Genomic DNA, 15179 nt, shown 5'->3' on the forward strand with positions numbered 1-15179 from the left:
GTCGCCCCCACCCACAGCCGGCTGCAGGGTACATGAACATGGCGCCGCCGCGACAGAACACCGGGCCTCCCTGGCGCTCCCCCCCCCCCCCCCACCCACCCACAGCCAGCCGCAGGGTACATGAACATGGCGCCGCCGCGACAGAAGACCGGGCCTCCCTGGCGCTCCCCCCCCCCCCCACCCACCCACAGCCAGCCGCAGGGTACATGAACATGGCGCCGCCGCGACGGAAGACCGGGGCTCCCTGGCGCCCCCCCCCCCCACCCTGTCCCTGCCAGCCGGAGCTCTGGGCCTGACCTTCTCGGCGCGTCTGCGTCGGACAGACCCATCTCGGCCCGGCTCGCCATTGGTCATCGCTGGGCGGCCGGCCCCATCGGGCGCATTGGCTAGGCTCATTCGTCGTCGCCAGTGGATGCTCCGTCATTCGTATGCGCCAGTCCGGCCGCATCTTCTCGGTCCTGAGTGGCGTTGTGAGGCAAGGACAATCGATGGGGCCAATACGGACCGCTACCAATGTATCAGAGCGTCCGGGGGTCGTCGAGACGTGCCGGCAACACGACCTGTCGGATTTTGACACATCATATCCCGGGAACATCTATAATGTATAGGTATAATTTTGTAATAAGATATGTATTACAAGTGGATGAAACCTAAGCGCATGTGATGGAATGCGTGCATATGCATTGTGCTTTAGGTGTGGCGCGGTTTTTACAGTGAATGCATGCAGAGTAGGACGTAGGACGTATGGGGCTAAAATGTTCTCATGTCGCTTGGCATGATGAAAATGGGCAGAGTGATCGGGACACGATGGATATGTCTGGATCATGTGACATGTTTCCTTGGCCCACGCCTGATAGAGGGAGGTTCGACGCGCCCTCCCTCCCCCACTATTCGTTTGAAGGATACATCTTCGGCATGTGCAATGGCGCCCCAAATGTTCGGTAGCCTGTGGCGCATCCATTGCGCGCGTCCTGACACCAAATATGTATTCCTAGCCTTTCTGGTTTCGAGCAGCAGCGGTTTTTTTAGGAACACTGCCCGACCATCCACGGGCGGCGCGGGCAGCGGGCAGCGGGCTGTAGCCGACGATGCCGTAGGACGCGGGCGGCGGGCAGCGGGCAGCGGGCTGCAGCCGACGATGCCTTGGGACGCGGGCGGCGGGCCGTCAGTACGATATTAGCGGAATCATATATCATATTTATGCCCAAAGCGCATAAAACATACGCCATTGGACTCAGAACTGATCAAGGCGTATGTGTGACGTAAAACTGAAAAGCGCGGTTTTCTGGAAAATTTGATCTTTGGCCTGGCAAAATGGGATCAGTTATTGACCTAATACCAAACAAGCTAGTGCCAACCATGAGATCTCGTTGAGACCAATTCACGAGTGTTTCCGCTAGGCTCTGTCATTATTTGTTTGGAAAGGGTTGCTCGACCCCTGCTATCAGTCCGCGTGACGAAAAGCGGCGAGTCAGTCCAAGGGTCAAAGCGTCAGTCGCCGCAGTTGTACTCCCATGCCGTGGGCCGTAGGTTTATGGTGTTATCTTCCTGTTATCGATCTGTGCCTCGGACGTTTGCCCAGTGATATCAAGATGACATAAGGCGTCCCGTTGGCGTCGCTTTCAATGCATCGTTTTCAGCTATATGTTGAAGGAGCTGATTGTCTCTGAACCGAACCAGGCCCGATGTAGGAAACACTACGCTGTTTGGAGCTTCACAGAGTATAAACGATACCCCACGAAAGTCATATACACGTCTTAACCATGCTGCAGCTCCCCATACATAATGGCCTATCTGGCGGTGCCAGTTTTTGCCTGCCTCTGTGCGGAACGGCTGCCTGGCTGTCGGAGCCCGAGCTTGCCATCCGTTAGGGCGGATGAAGCTGCGCCCCCCCGCACGCCTCGCTGTCCTCTCTGGCCAGAACCACGTACCATCGGGGGTCCACCGCGAGCAATCTTTCCAAGCCCGTCTGAACCGCGGCGCCTGGCCAAAGGCGCCTCCTGTAAAGCTGCAAAGCTTCCAGCAGAGCGGCCTTGGAGGATGACGGCGAACTGAACGACGGTAGAGGCTTCGAATAGGTCTATGCGGCCCAGGAATGCAGGCAATAGACAGGAATGCCCTTGTGTAATATTTGAAGCCAAGAGTGCACAGTTTCTGCGGCCGCTCAGCTAAACGCAGCTGTAGTTTGTGTTGCTCCTATGTTGTATGCCTGGTTTTGAACGAATGTGTACAGTCTAAAAAGGCCCAGGTTTTCGAAAGATAGTTGTGTAGGCTGTCAAAGGCGTCGGTCTTTGAAGTTGGACGACCGAAGGCGTTTTCCAGTATCGCGGCCGTCTTCTACGAAAAGCATGAATGCATCGTCAAGCTCGCATTGCGGCCTTCATTCCTCCACCGGCGACGTAGTTAGGGCGTGACATTTTAGGCGTGGCCAGGTCAACAGAGCTACCGAGGCGGCCGTCCCGGCCTCTGGGGCTGCCGTAATTGAGCTGTTTGTGGCCGCCAAGCGCGTGGCGGCGGGCCGAACATCTTTGTGAAAGTCACGGCGCACTGCTCGGGCTGTGTGGCCCCTGCCGAGTTTCAGGATGAGACAGCGAGCCGGCCAAAACGTCGGACTCCGCACACGGCAGCCGCTAGGTCGCCGGCTCTCGTTCCTGCCTCGCACCACCGATCGCGGCCTGGGAGCTGGTGCTGGTGCGTGAGTTACTCGCTGGCCAGTATCTGCTGTCAGATAACGTGTTGACCACATTGCGGTTATGTAGGCCCGTTATGCCCTTACATGATGCACACACACACACACACACACACACACACAACACACGCACACGCACGCACGCACGCACGCACACGCACACGCACCACGCACACGCACGCACGCACCGCACCACGCACGCAACGCCCCACACGCACACGCACACGCACACGCACACCACACGCACACGCACACGCACACGCACACGCACACGCACACCACACACACGCACACGCACGCACACGCACACACACCACACCGCACACACACACACACACCAACACACACACACACACACACACACACACACACACACACCACCCACACCACACACACACACACACACACACACACACCACCCACACACGCTCTCACACACGCGCGCACACACACCGCACACACCGCGCACACGCGCACACCACACACACCACACACCACACACACCACACACACACACACACCACACACACACACACACACCACACACACACACATATAGATATAGATATAGATATAGATATAGATATTATATATATATAGATTATATATATATTTATATATATATATATATTATATGTACAATGCGTACAATGTAATCCTGTACGGGATATGCTCATTCACCTTGCTGGATTAGATAGGGATCAGGTAGATAGTTCACTTTATTGGAACCGCAGTCAGTTCGGGGTGTGGTGGTACCACCGGCAACGTTGTTGGACAACAGGTGGCACAAGAAGTATGCACGCCATATTGTCGTCGGCCTGCTGGATATTTTTGTGGAGAAGTGGGAGCTTCTATGCATAGTAAGTACTAGCGCGGCTGGAATATGTCGTCAAACAAGTTGCGAGCGGTAAGACCGAGGCCAGGTCCGTGACTGTTGCTGCCGCCGGGTCGGTTTGCAGTGAGCCTGCCAGCTGGGAGGCCACTGGGCGGTCGGCCGGGGAGCGCCTGCCCCCTGCTGGGCAGGCTGGCCAGCTGAAAATACACACGCACGGATTTGAATGGTGAAGTTTGGATGCACAAGTCCACTCTGCTAGCCATTCGGGTACGTTTGCAGATTCGTACACATGCTACTTTGATCGCATTAAGCTCCTGTTTTTTCCTTTTGGTATTGTGAGCTGGGAGTTCTTATTCTGACAATTACCGACCTTCAGCACACCGCGTAGTGCTGGGTAAACGACGTAATCGAAGAAGTACCGGCTACATTGGCACAATTCGCCGTTTCAGGCTGTGCTCACGTCAAATTTATTTTTTCAGTGTTAATCACACCTAAACAATGAAACGCGTGTCTGTAAACTGTGATCCCAGCTGTAAATGGCTAGATATAACGGGCAAAGTGTTTAAATTTTTGGAATTCGGTGCAAAAACGGGGAAAAAAGAAAACGATTGCCTGAGAGAGTGACCATGATTGCTATGATTTCTTATACCAGCTTTTCCCAAATTGACTAACTTTGCGGGCTTGCCAGATGCCACGTGAGCAACCCTCTAGCTCCAGCAGCGTCTGGCAAGACCTTGGGAAAATTAGCAAGGCCTTGGGAAATCAACTTCGTTGTTAAAGCCCGTGCGATAATCTTAAATTGATGGGATGAAACTAAAGAAAGATGGGGGATGCTTTCCACTTCATGCCGAAAAGTACAACCAATTTCGCATCCTGCATTAGTTATCGACTATCAGCTGGTCACAAAGTGGGTTTGTCAGCTAGCCGCCAGCGCCGGGTCGGCTAGTCGTCGGCCCAAAGATCAGCTGGCCCCAACCAAGCTTGACTCACATGAAGCGAGGCGAGAAGTTATGCACTGCTGGCTCCGCATTGCTTATGCACGGACAGCGCACAATTACCCGCCGTAAGTTTCACGGCGGCGAAAAGCACAGCCGCGGTCACCCGCTGTGTGGGCAAAGAAATGGCACAATGCAGCTTATTATTCTCGTTGGGATTTCCCTGTGACATTCAGCCGTAGGTATGCCTCAGCGACGAGCGGTTGTGCTACCCGGGACCACGCGCTGCCAGTGCACGGCATGGTGATCCATTACTGGACTGAACATTGCTGGATTACTATGAGGTGTGTGGTGTGTGATCATTCCGCGTTGGATTGATGCGGGCAATGTGTTCCGTGTTTTTTTTCGGGGCAATAACATGTGCCGTAATGCACCCACTAGATAAATGACATTTTTTACTCTCCCAAAATGACGCTGCCGGTGGACGTGTCCGTAACACCCAATGCAAACGAAACGGTGCTTGGAGTGTTGATCGCCCGGCCCTGCCATTCACGGCCTGAGCTGAGCCGCGACGAGCCTGCCGGCGAGACTGATGGCCGCGTGGGGTCTCTGTATCCCTTGGCACGTCGGTTACGCCGGGGCCTCCGGGCCCCCAGGATGCGGGTCACGCCGGGGCCTCCGGAGGCCCCCAGGATGCGGGTCACGCCGGGGCCTCCGGAGCCCCCAGGATGCGGGTCACGCCGGGGTCTCCGGAGCCCTCAGGGTGCGGGTCACGCCGGGGCCTCCGGAGCCCTCAGGGTGCGGGTCACGCCGGGGCCTCCGGAGCCCTCAGGGTGCGGGTTACGCCGGGGCCTCCGGAGCCCTCAGGGTGCGGGTCACGCCGGGGCCTCCGGAGCCCTCAGGGTGCGAGTCACGCCGGGGCTTCCGGAGCCCTCAGGGTGCGGGTCACGCCGGGGCCTCCGAAGCCCTCAGGGTGCGGGTCACGCCGGGGCCTCCGGAGCCCCCAGGATGCGGGTCACGCCGGGGCCTCCGGAGCCCTCAGGGTGCGGGTCACGCCGGGGCCTCCGGAGGCCTCAGGGTGCGGGTTGCGCCGGGGCCTCTGGGGCCCTCAGGGTGCGGGTCACGCCGGAGCGGGCCGGCCGCGGCTCGACGGTCATTGTTCATCTCACGGCCTGGAGGACCGCATCAATCTCCCGGGATTCAGTCACTAGGACTGAGCCAACTGGCCGGACTGGGCTTGCGTACGTCTCACGTACTGGGGTGGTGCCTATGCTATCAACGTTAGGGTCAGGGGTGTCTCATGTTGTTTTTTTGTTCTGGCTGCTTGCCTTCCGATCGAGAGAAGACGGTGGCCGTCTCTGATGTCAGTTGGTTGATGACGCCCCTCCGGCATTCTTAGACAGCTCGGATGGCGCCCACTTTCGTGGAACTGCCTGAGATTCACTGAACTACCAGCTGGGGCGCCACGTCACCAGACTCTGTTGGCGGCAGATATGCTCTGACTGATTGGTGTGACACGTGTGGCCAGCGCGCTTGCCACCGTTAATTCCGCGGAGTCATGTGTGAATGGGGGTCTGGGCAGCGCTTGTCTGCTGACTGCCCGGGCGTGAGACCGCCTCAACACGGCGCCGCGCCCATCATGGCCACGCCTCGTGACGAATCGGGGCCACCTCCCACACGCGCTCCAGCTGGATGCACTTTGATTTAGTTGTGGGTTAGATGATGAGTTGACGCTACTCGGTCGCTTTGGAATACTGACATGGATGTGTTTGCGGAATGAATAGAATCGTTGTGCGTGTGCATTTGGAGAAATATTGTTATGAAGTGGATCAGATACTATGTCGTAATTGTTTGTGGATGATTGCATTAGGTCAACAAAGATTGGTGACCTGAATAGGCGCACCGTCATGGAACCAGAAATTACCCGTTTTCGTTTTTCGTTTTTTTTTTGTTTTCGTTTTTTCGTTCCGTTGCGTTTTCGCGAGGGCATGAGACATGGTGTGCGGGTTGTTTCCATTATTTCAAGACGGTTTGGAAGCGCTGGGTCAGGTCAAACCCGTTCGTGGCTATTACATATTTCAATTGATGTAATGCGAAATGAATCGAATCTTGCATCATCACAGGCATCACTTCTTTGAGCCCCCCCCCCCCCCCCCCAAGAAGTGTTTTGAATGGCAGAGCACACTGTTCGTTCGCAGACGTCAAGCTTTACAGAAAACTCATAAATTTGTCTATACTTTGAATTATTAATTTCGTAAATGAAACGTGTGCATCCACTGCGGGGCACGACGGGCGCGTGCTGACCGAGCCATGCGCGCAGAGGGCCTCGACGCCAGCGTCGAGGCGTCGAGGCACGGCGCTCGCCGCGCGAGTCGCCGGCAGCCGTCTGCTGGGTCCGGCTCGGCGGCGCGGGTCGACGCGACTTTTTCCGGCGGTACCCCGCGGCGCTCATTACGCGCGCTCGTTACAGGGCCAGTGCCCGCCCCGCCCCGCCCCGCCGCCCCCCGTCCTGATCTGGCCCGGCCGGAGCGGCGCGCGGCTCCATATGGCCGGGCTGGGTGGCACGCGCCGCCGCCGGAAATAGTGGCGAGCTCTGTCGGCCGGACCCCGGAGACAGGTCTATTTTTGATTCAGGTGTGCGCTTCCTCTGCCGTTGACTACCTGCTGGGGAGCAACTTGTTTCCGTTGAAACGTGCGCACTAACCCGGTCAATACCGCGACACATTCCGTGTTTTTTTTGTGTTATCCATGTTTTTTGCAAGTATACTGTAGTAGGAGACCAGGTGAAAGTAGGGAAGAAGATGGTGGTAATTCGGCAACATATTTTTATTGAAATGAATATCGGTGGTGAATTATTATCGATAGAAATTACTGCTGATATTCGTTTCGATAAAGACATGTAGCCTAAATATCAATGCATCTATCTTTCCTTTCTCTAGGTCACTTTGCTAGAAATAAGGCTAAGAGTATTGCCTTATGGCAGATACACTTATGCAGCATCATGGACACCTCACAAATGCAATTAGCAACTGGCAAATGTGCTGCAGTTTCACCGTTACCGACGGCTGAGGAGCTGCACTAGGCTTTGCATAAATGTGTGCTCGACCATTACATAGATATGATATCCCGAGCTGTTGCCAGAATCCGGTTGTCCACTTTTTCATTTCGCTTCACATGGCCCCGCTGCTGTACCTGGAATACTGTGTCTTATGACGTGCCGTCCAGCTTCTCATCTCCAGATATTGAACATAGAGGCCAGTCGTTGAGCCAGTGGCCTTGCTTTTAGAGCCGGCGCGCCGCCTGTCGCATTTTGTTAGAGGTGTTACTGGCTGGTTGCCGTGCGAGGCAGACCGCTGCTACGGCTGAGGGAACAGGCTGTATACAAAAGTCCACTTGTGCGTTTAAGAGTGTGCTTTCAAAGAGAACAGACTCGCACGGGTTCGTAGTAGTTTTGTGCTGTCAGTGTTTGGATATTCAAGTGAATCAGACCTGAGAAGCATACGGAGGCGTTGTACTTACCCAAGGGTGTAGTTTTGTATGCTGTTCGAGAGCCTACAGTCCTCCCAACTTTACCGTCCTTCCAAATTGGAAAGAGAAGCTAGATCCGTCGACAAATTAGACGCGGCATGTAGATGGGCACAGTTGTCATCTTCACCTGGCTCCATTCTCCCCCGAACTCATTTTTCAAAACAACGACCTTAATGTGCATTTGTCATATGCTGGCGAGCTTAAGGTGTTGATGGATCCCTGGCTTGAAATCGGGAGTAGACACTAGACTTGTTTACATAGGGAATTGAAAATGTTGCCAGATTGCCACCAAAGCTGGCCAGCTGTGGGGTTTTTAGTTTTTGTGCACCCACATTGCTGGTAACGTGGCGCTCTTGAGTCAAGCTGTGCAGCGTTGTGTTATCGCATTGAAGTACCTATTATAAAAACCTTACCCGCTTTCCGGGAAATGGTAATGTACGTATTTCGCCTGTAGTATCGGTAACTTTTCACTCACAGATTTGTCTTGTGACGACCATCCGGTGTATGGTCGGTCTGTTCTGTTGCCGTGTTTAACCCTCCCTTCGCCGCCGTGTCTGACTCCTCCCTCCGCTTCGGTGTCTGATCCCGCTCCCCGCTGTCGTGTCTGACCTGTCCCTCATCGGTCGTGTTTAACCTTTCCCTTCTCTGTCGGTCTGACTTCTCCCTCGTCTGCCGTGCCTGACCCCTCCCTCCAATGGTCGTGTCCGACCCCTCCCTCCCCTGCCATGTCTGACTCCTCCCTCCGCTGCCGTGTCTGACTCCTTCCACTGGTCGTGTCTGACCCCTCCCTGCGCTACCGTGTGTGACCCCTCCCCCCGTTGCCGCCAGGGGGCGAGTCGTCGCCGTCGCCGGCCACCGCGGTCGCCGTGCCGCGTTTCCTGTTGCGGGGCGTGGGCCGTGACGCCCACTTCGAGTACGAGGTGCGCGTGACCGTGCCGGGCGAGCGGTACACCATCTACCGGCGATACCAGCGCTTCCGCGACCTGCAGAAGTACACTGTGCAGCGGTACGGTGAGCCGGCCAGCGCCGCCCGTCTGCCGCCCGCCCGCCTCTTCGGCCGCACATCGGAGGCGCTGGCCACGGAGCGGCGCGGACAGCTGGAGGTGCGTGGGCTCCGGCTTGGTGGGCTGGTGGCCGGCCAGGCGTGCTCTTGTGGCTGGGTGGGAGTGTCTGGTAGCGCCAGGTGGGTGGCCCCGTGATCGAATGATGGGGTCTGCTTGGGCAGGATCTGCACGCGCCGAAGGCGGTGGCGCTCTGTTGACGTTGGATGACATAGTACGTAATGACCATGGAGGCGACTCGCGGCGCGCGCGTGGGCCGTGCTAAAGACGCTGCTTGGCACACGGGTGGACTGCGCCGTACAACTGTGCGTCACGGCGGGTCAGTCTACCCTACCGGGCGTCCCGGCGGCCGCAGCCGGCGCTGCTCTGCGACCGGACAGCCGCACTAATAACATTTTCTGACTCAGTCTGTAGTACTGCAGTCTTGTGTACCACTTTTATTGCTCCATATTTTGATAAATACTGCAGAGGCTGGTGATTATAAAAAGTGTCTTTTCTGCAAGTCCTGAATATCATTAAGTTTTAATCATCAGTTGGCTTGGGAGCATTGCGAGTCAGCACAGTTCGGGTGCCATTTCGGTCTCCGCAACCAGGTTTATGAATGATGCATGGAACTCAATAATGTTTTTTATTATGGCCTTTGTCAAACAACACCTCAGTAACCCAGGGATAGAGCAGCAAAAGTGACGCGTCATGCTGAACCACTCCAAAGCTGCAGCAATTTCGTTTTCGATTCCATCCATGGCAAGCTAGAAACGTAGGGTGTTTATCCGGACTCCAGAGCTCATCCGAAGGACCCCCAACTGGTGACAAAATATTTGAACCAGTACTGCGACAAGGGAACGGGCTGAACGTTTCAAAATTGCTCTTAAACGATCAGAAAATATTGAAATCAAGTGCAAACAATTGCTGGCGCGGTAAACTACCCCAACTCTTGGGAATCTGAGCTGAAAATTTGAGCGCTAGTTTGGTACTCCGTTTCCCTTCGTTGGGAGAGGCCGAAATAAGGAAAGGTCCTTCGCATGTTTGGGTTATTATCAAGCCCAGCATGTGAGGCTGATTTCTGGTGAAGTTTTTTTCTGTGAGCTCTGCCCGGAAAAGGATGAACATAAGAGCCTCGGCTTTTTGCTTCTCTGTAAAACATTAAAGGATCATGGATTGGTAAAGTATTGCTTTGTTTGCGCCAAGGTGACGCTTGTAGGAACTTTGGTATGATGTATCGGCCCACGAATAAGGGACCAAAATTATGAAAGGAGTCCAAAACTGTCGGCCCAAAATCAATCTTTCAAGTTGTCATTTTCCACCCGGAATCCAAAATTTGGCCCCCTGCTGCGAGCGTTAGTGCGTCGCGCGGGCCGGCCGGCCGGTGAGTCCGGCACACCGCTAAAGCTAGGCGGCGCTGACAGAGCGGCCCCGGCCCAGCTCACTGGCGGTCGGTCAAGGCTTCCGCCACCTTGGCACACATTCTCCCTGTCCTGTGATGCGGCATGTGACTCGTCGGTGCGGACTCTGAGCTCCTTGGTTGTGGACTGTCGACCCATCGGCATAGGTATGTAATTTTGCAACGCAATTGGTGCGGGTCGCGGGAGGGGATCCACGTGAAGACCACTTAAAGGACCCCCATTTTCAAGCAAAGTTCAGTGTCTCAGTGGATTAACCCGCTTCTCGTCCAAAGTTGGGAAGGGCAAGGGTTTGGAACGGCCCCGAGTGAATACTAAACTACACCTGTGCCTTAGGCAGCTCCCCTCCTCCCCCTGGATGTGCGGCGCGCGCGCTGCGGTCGAGTCGTCCTTAGATCACTGTCGTCGGCCCTGGAGGGGGGGGGGGGGGGGGGGGGTCGATAACGCACGTCGGTCGGCCTACCCCGCTGGCGGCGGCGACCGGCCGGCCAGCTATTGATTGCTCTGGGTCGGCGGCGGCCGCCGGGGCCGCGCTCCGGGCCGCCACCCACTCACCACGCACGCACCGCTGCGGCCCGGCACTGCGCCTGGCGACGGGGCACGGGGCCACGGATCGGGCGCCGCCGCCGCCCGACCTACCGCGTGCGGGTGCGTGCCGTGTGCAGCGCCGCTGCAGCTCGGGAGAAGGGCTGGACCGGTGCTGAAGGTCGGGAGAAGGGCTGCACCGGTGCTCAAGGTCGGGAGAAAGACCGGACGGGTGCTGAAGGTCGGGAGAAGGGCTGGACCGGTGCTGAAGGTCGGGAGAAGGGCTGGACCGGTGCTGAAGGTCGGGAGAAGGGCTGGACCGGCGCTGAAGGTCGGGAGAAGGGCTGGACCGGTGTTCAAGGTCGGGAGAAGGGCTGCACCGGTGCTGAAGGTCGGGAGAAGGGCTGGACCGATGCTGAAGGTCGGGAGAAGAGCTGGACCGGTGCTGAAGGTCGGGAGAAGGGCTGCACCGGTACTGAAGGTCGGGAGAAGGGCTGGACCGGTGCTCAAGGTCGGGAGAAAGACTGGACGGGTGCTGAAGGTCGGGAGAAGGGCTGCACCGGTGCTGAAGGTCGAGAGAAGGGCTGCACCCGGTGCTGAAGGTCGGGAGAAGGGCTGGACAGATGCTGAAGGTCGGGAGAAGGGCTGGACCGGTGCTGAAGATCGGGAGAAGGGCTGCACCGGCGCCGAAGGTGGGGGCGCGCGCGCCGTCACATCATGTCACTGACACTGCAGTATCGGCCAGTTTGTCGCTGTGGGGTGGGACGTGGCAGCGCAGAACATGAAACCACGGCCCGTTGTGCCGCACTCGGTGAAGCCGCCACCTCACCAGGATGTATAGGTGGTTGAGATCAGTACTGCCAGGCTGAGAGCCCGCTCCCACCGCTAGCGACGCAGGCGGACACGTGGTGCGTAGTGGCTCATGGGTAGTTAGGATCAGTGCTGCCAGGCTGAGAGCCCGCTCCCACCGCTAGCGACGCAGGCGGACGCGTGGTGCGCGGTGCCTCATGGGTAGTTAGGATCAGTACTGCCAGGCTGAGAGCCCTGCTCTCGCCACAAGCGACGCAGGCGGACGCGTGGTGCGCGGCGCCTTTTGTGTGCATGCGCGGCGCTGGCGGCTGTGCGTGGATCCGCCAGGGTGGGACAAGCTCGCCAACAGTCATTTAGTTGGGGATGTGGCCAGGGCTGAGCAGCGCTCCGGGCGACCATCCCCGTTACGTCACCAAAACGGCGATAGTTTGGCATGGTATTACATTACTCGAACCCCACAAAGCTTTAAATAATCGATTATACAAAATGTAGTACAGCTCAGCAGTGACATGTCGTGGCCAACCTGATAAATTTGCTGTCTCAGGAACGATCTTAGAAGTACTGCAAACAGCATTTGCCGTACACCGAGCGGGGAGACGTTGACACACATGCCGCCTGCTTTACATCAGTCAACATGGTTCGCCCAAGCGCCGGCGTAGTTGCTTCCAACGAATGCTGACGGACATCGTAACCGACTGGACAACTTATCCGACAAACCTGGCGCTGAAACAACTCCCGCGAGGACGGTACCGGAAGGAACGTTCCGGCGGCGGGACCATTTGCTGTCGAGCTGCCCTGAAACTCCAAAGCAATGCACGGCTGGCGCGATTAACAGCAGCCAAAAAGTGCGTGCAGCAGCAACCCAAGCATATCTAATGGACCTTTGTATATAATTTTCACCGATTTGCACGATCATTGACTCATCAGTTCATCATTAACGATCAGTTAGTATGATTCAGCGGTTTGAGATTAAAAAAAATAGGTTGTAGTATTATGTTAATACAAAAATAGGATGCAGCATTATGTTAACACGACATTAATGCCGGTCGCGTAATCAGTGTAACCAAAAGTCTCTTAATGACAGCTCTTTGCAGAGGCGGGTGGACGAGAAATGTCCTGTTGTTTGACCGCTGTTGTAAGCAGACGCAGGTAATCGGCCGACCTCGCTGACAGGTTCTCCTCTGTTTAAGTTAATGGTGTCATGCCTATGCTGACATTTTAGCCCGCTGTCCAATGGGAGCTTTCGTCACAGTTACAGTGACGTCTGAGCCAATCAGCAGGTGGCCGCGATAAGCCACAGACTGTCAAGCGCCGAGACCGGATGTCGAGCGCTGGACAGATGGCGCCGCCGATAAATATGGAACGCAAGGCGGGCTCATTCTGCCAGTTTTCTCAAGTATCACACTTGGAGCAGTGTTGGACACAGCAAGGAGTTGCACAACTTCTACAAGGTTTTCGAGAGCACACAAGGCTAGTATAGCAAAATCGGTTTCCGCGCAAGTCCTCGCATTGCAGACTACAGGCTACAGGGCACGACGCCTGGCGACACTGATTCGCTATCTCGGGCTGAGCGGGGCCGCGTGCCCGTGATGCGCCGGCGGTCGGCGGCAGGCGGCTGCTCGGCTCTGCGGGGCTGCCAGCGTCAGCTGCTGAAGCGGCGTGTTTGTGTCGTCCCCGTGACTGGAGTACCGCGCCGGCTGACAGGCCTGTCCTCCCCTCGCAGGAGTACTTGCGCCAGCTGTTGGAGCGGCGTGTTTGTGTCGTCCCCGTGACTGCGGAGTACCGCGCCGGCTGACAGCCCCGTCCTCCCCTCGCAGGAGTACTTGCGCCAGCTGTTGGAGCGGCGTGTTTGTGTCGTCCCCGTGACTGCGGAGTACCGTGCCAGCTGACAGGCCCGTCCTCCCCTCGCAGGAGTACTTGCGCCAGCTGTTGGAGCGGCGTGTTTGTGTCGTCCCCGTGCCGGCTGACAGGCCTGTCCTCTCCTCGCAGGAGTACTTGCGCCAGCTGTTGGAGCGGTGCGCGACCCTGCCCGGCTGTCCTCTGAACCAGGGCCTGTCACGGCGCTCGCTGGCCGACTTCGCGCCGTTCTTCCAGCGAGGCGTGTTCGAGTTCACGCGCGCCATGACCTCGTGACCGGGCTGGCAGCTGCCCTGCCGGACTTCCCGCCCGCCCACCGCGTGCCTTATTTATTGTGTGTGAGTGCTGTGCGATGGAATGGTTTATCATGTCATTGGGCGTGAATTGTGAGATCTGATCCAGGATAGCTGTAATGTGTTGTGACATTGCATTGGAAGCAAGGGGTTGACGTTATTACGCACATTTGGCATTGAAACGCTTTCTGTAGTGTGTGCTGAGGTTTATTGCGTGTGGTTTGGGCGGGGTTTTCTGCTGGGTTTGTGTTGTCCGTCCACGACCTGCATGCAACGGGTAAGCGTTATTAGATGTAAAACAAACTAAGTATTTATACATTATTTAGCATAGAGTTAGATAGAGATGCAAACTTTTCGCTTTATTAACGGGCATTCGCTTCAAAGGAGGAAATAGGTTGAAATCAAACAAAGCCTGCATATTTAATATCAGCTGCTTACATCATCCAGATGTGTACGATCTGCTGTGAAGGTCTGCTGTTATCGGCCCACGTCGGTAGATGGTCGCGTGTGGCCGGCACCCGCGGGCAGACCACCCGGGATGGTCCTGCCTGGCCGGCTCTCCGGGACCGCTACCGGCCGGCGGCAGCGTCCGCCCACCGTCGGTAGGGAAGCGCTTCAGGCCAGGGAGGGTCGGGCTGTCTTGGCACAGGATAGACGCCGTGCGAGGCCATGTTAGTTTGGGCTGTCTTGGCACAGGATAGACGCCGTGCGAGGCCATGTTAGTCTCCCATCGCGTGAAAAACAGGTCGAACACCCGTTGCTTTATAATGTGAGCTTATGTGATTGCACTGCGTTTAGTGTAGACCCGCGAGACAGGTACGTCAAATGATGGTTGGTGTGCCCACCGTCTATCACTCACCGCTTTAATTTGAGCCATTAGGATGTGTTTGCTGTCGTCCCCCGCGGAGCCATGCTGATGGCGAAGCTTGATGGTCCTATTCACCGAGCTGCGGTAACGGGACACCTTCAATGCCATGGTGCCAGCGTCGGCCGATGCCAGCTGGCAACGACTCACGACGGTGCGCGGGCGCGATCGCACTGGCTTCCTCCTTGGCGGTCGTGACCCGTCGTGACCGGTTTTATCGTGATGTCACGAGCTCGGCTGCGGGGGGAGGGGGGGGGGGGGCGGCCGCCCGTACGGTCCGCCGGAAATAGGAGGGGATGATGACATGTCGTCTTGGCCGCCGAACCGTCCCCTCCTCCCCCGCCTGTGCCGGCCGGGACGCTTCCTAGTCGGGGCGGGCCA

The 15179-nt window shown here is 56.7% G+C and overlaps 1 protein-coding gene across 1 annotated transcript in view; it reads left to right on the forward strand.

The window, feature by feature from the left end:
• Nucleotides 1–14828, forward strand: part of LOC119094085 (kinesin-like protein Klp98A) — a 52937-nt gene extending 38109 nt beyond the window's left edge. Inside the window, exons 4-5 of the mRNA XM_037217162.1 lie at nt 8816–9090; nt 13773–14828. Coding sequence (XP_037073057.1) covers nt 8816–9090; nt 13773–13916 — 419 coding nt within the window. The 3' untranslated portion in view covers nt 13917–14828. The remainder of the gene's footprint in view (nt 1–8815; nt 9091–13772) is intronic.
• Nucleotides 14829–15179: the final 351 nt, after the last annotated feature.

The sequence above is a fragment of the Pollicipes pollicipes genome, unplaced genomic scaffold, assembly GCF_011947565.3.
Source record: "Pollicipes pollicipes isolate AB1234 unplaced genomic scaffold, Ppol_2.1 Scaffold_4002;HRSCAF=4701_pilon_pilon_pilon, whole genome shotgun sequence".
NCBI classification, from domain to species: domain Eukaryota; kingdom Metazoa; phylum Arthropoda; class Thecostraca; order Pollicipedomorpha; family Pollicipedidae; genus Pollicipes; species Pollicipes pollicipes.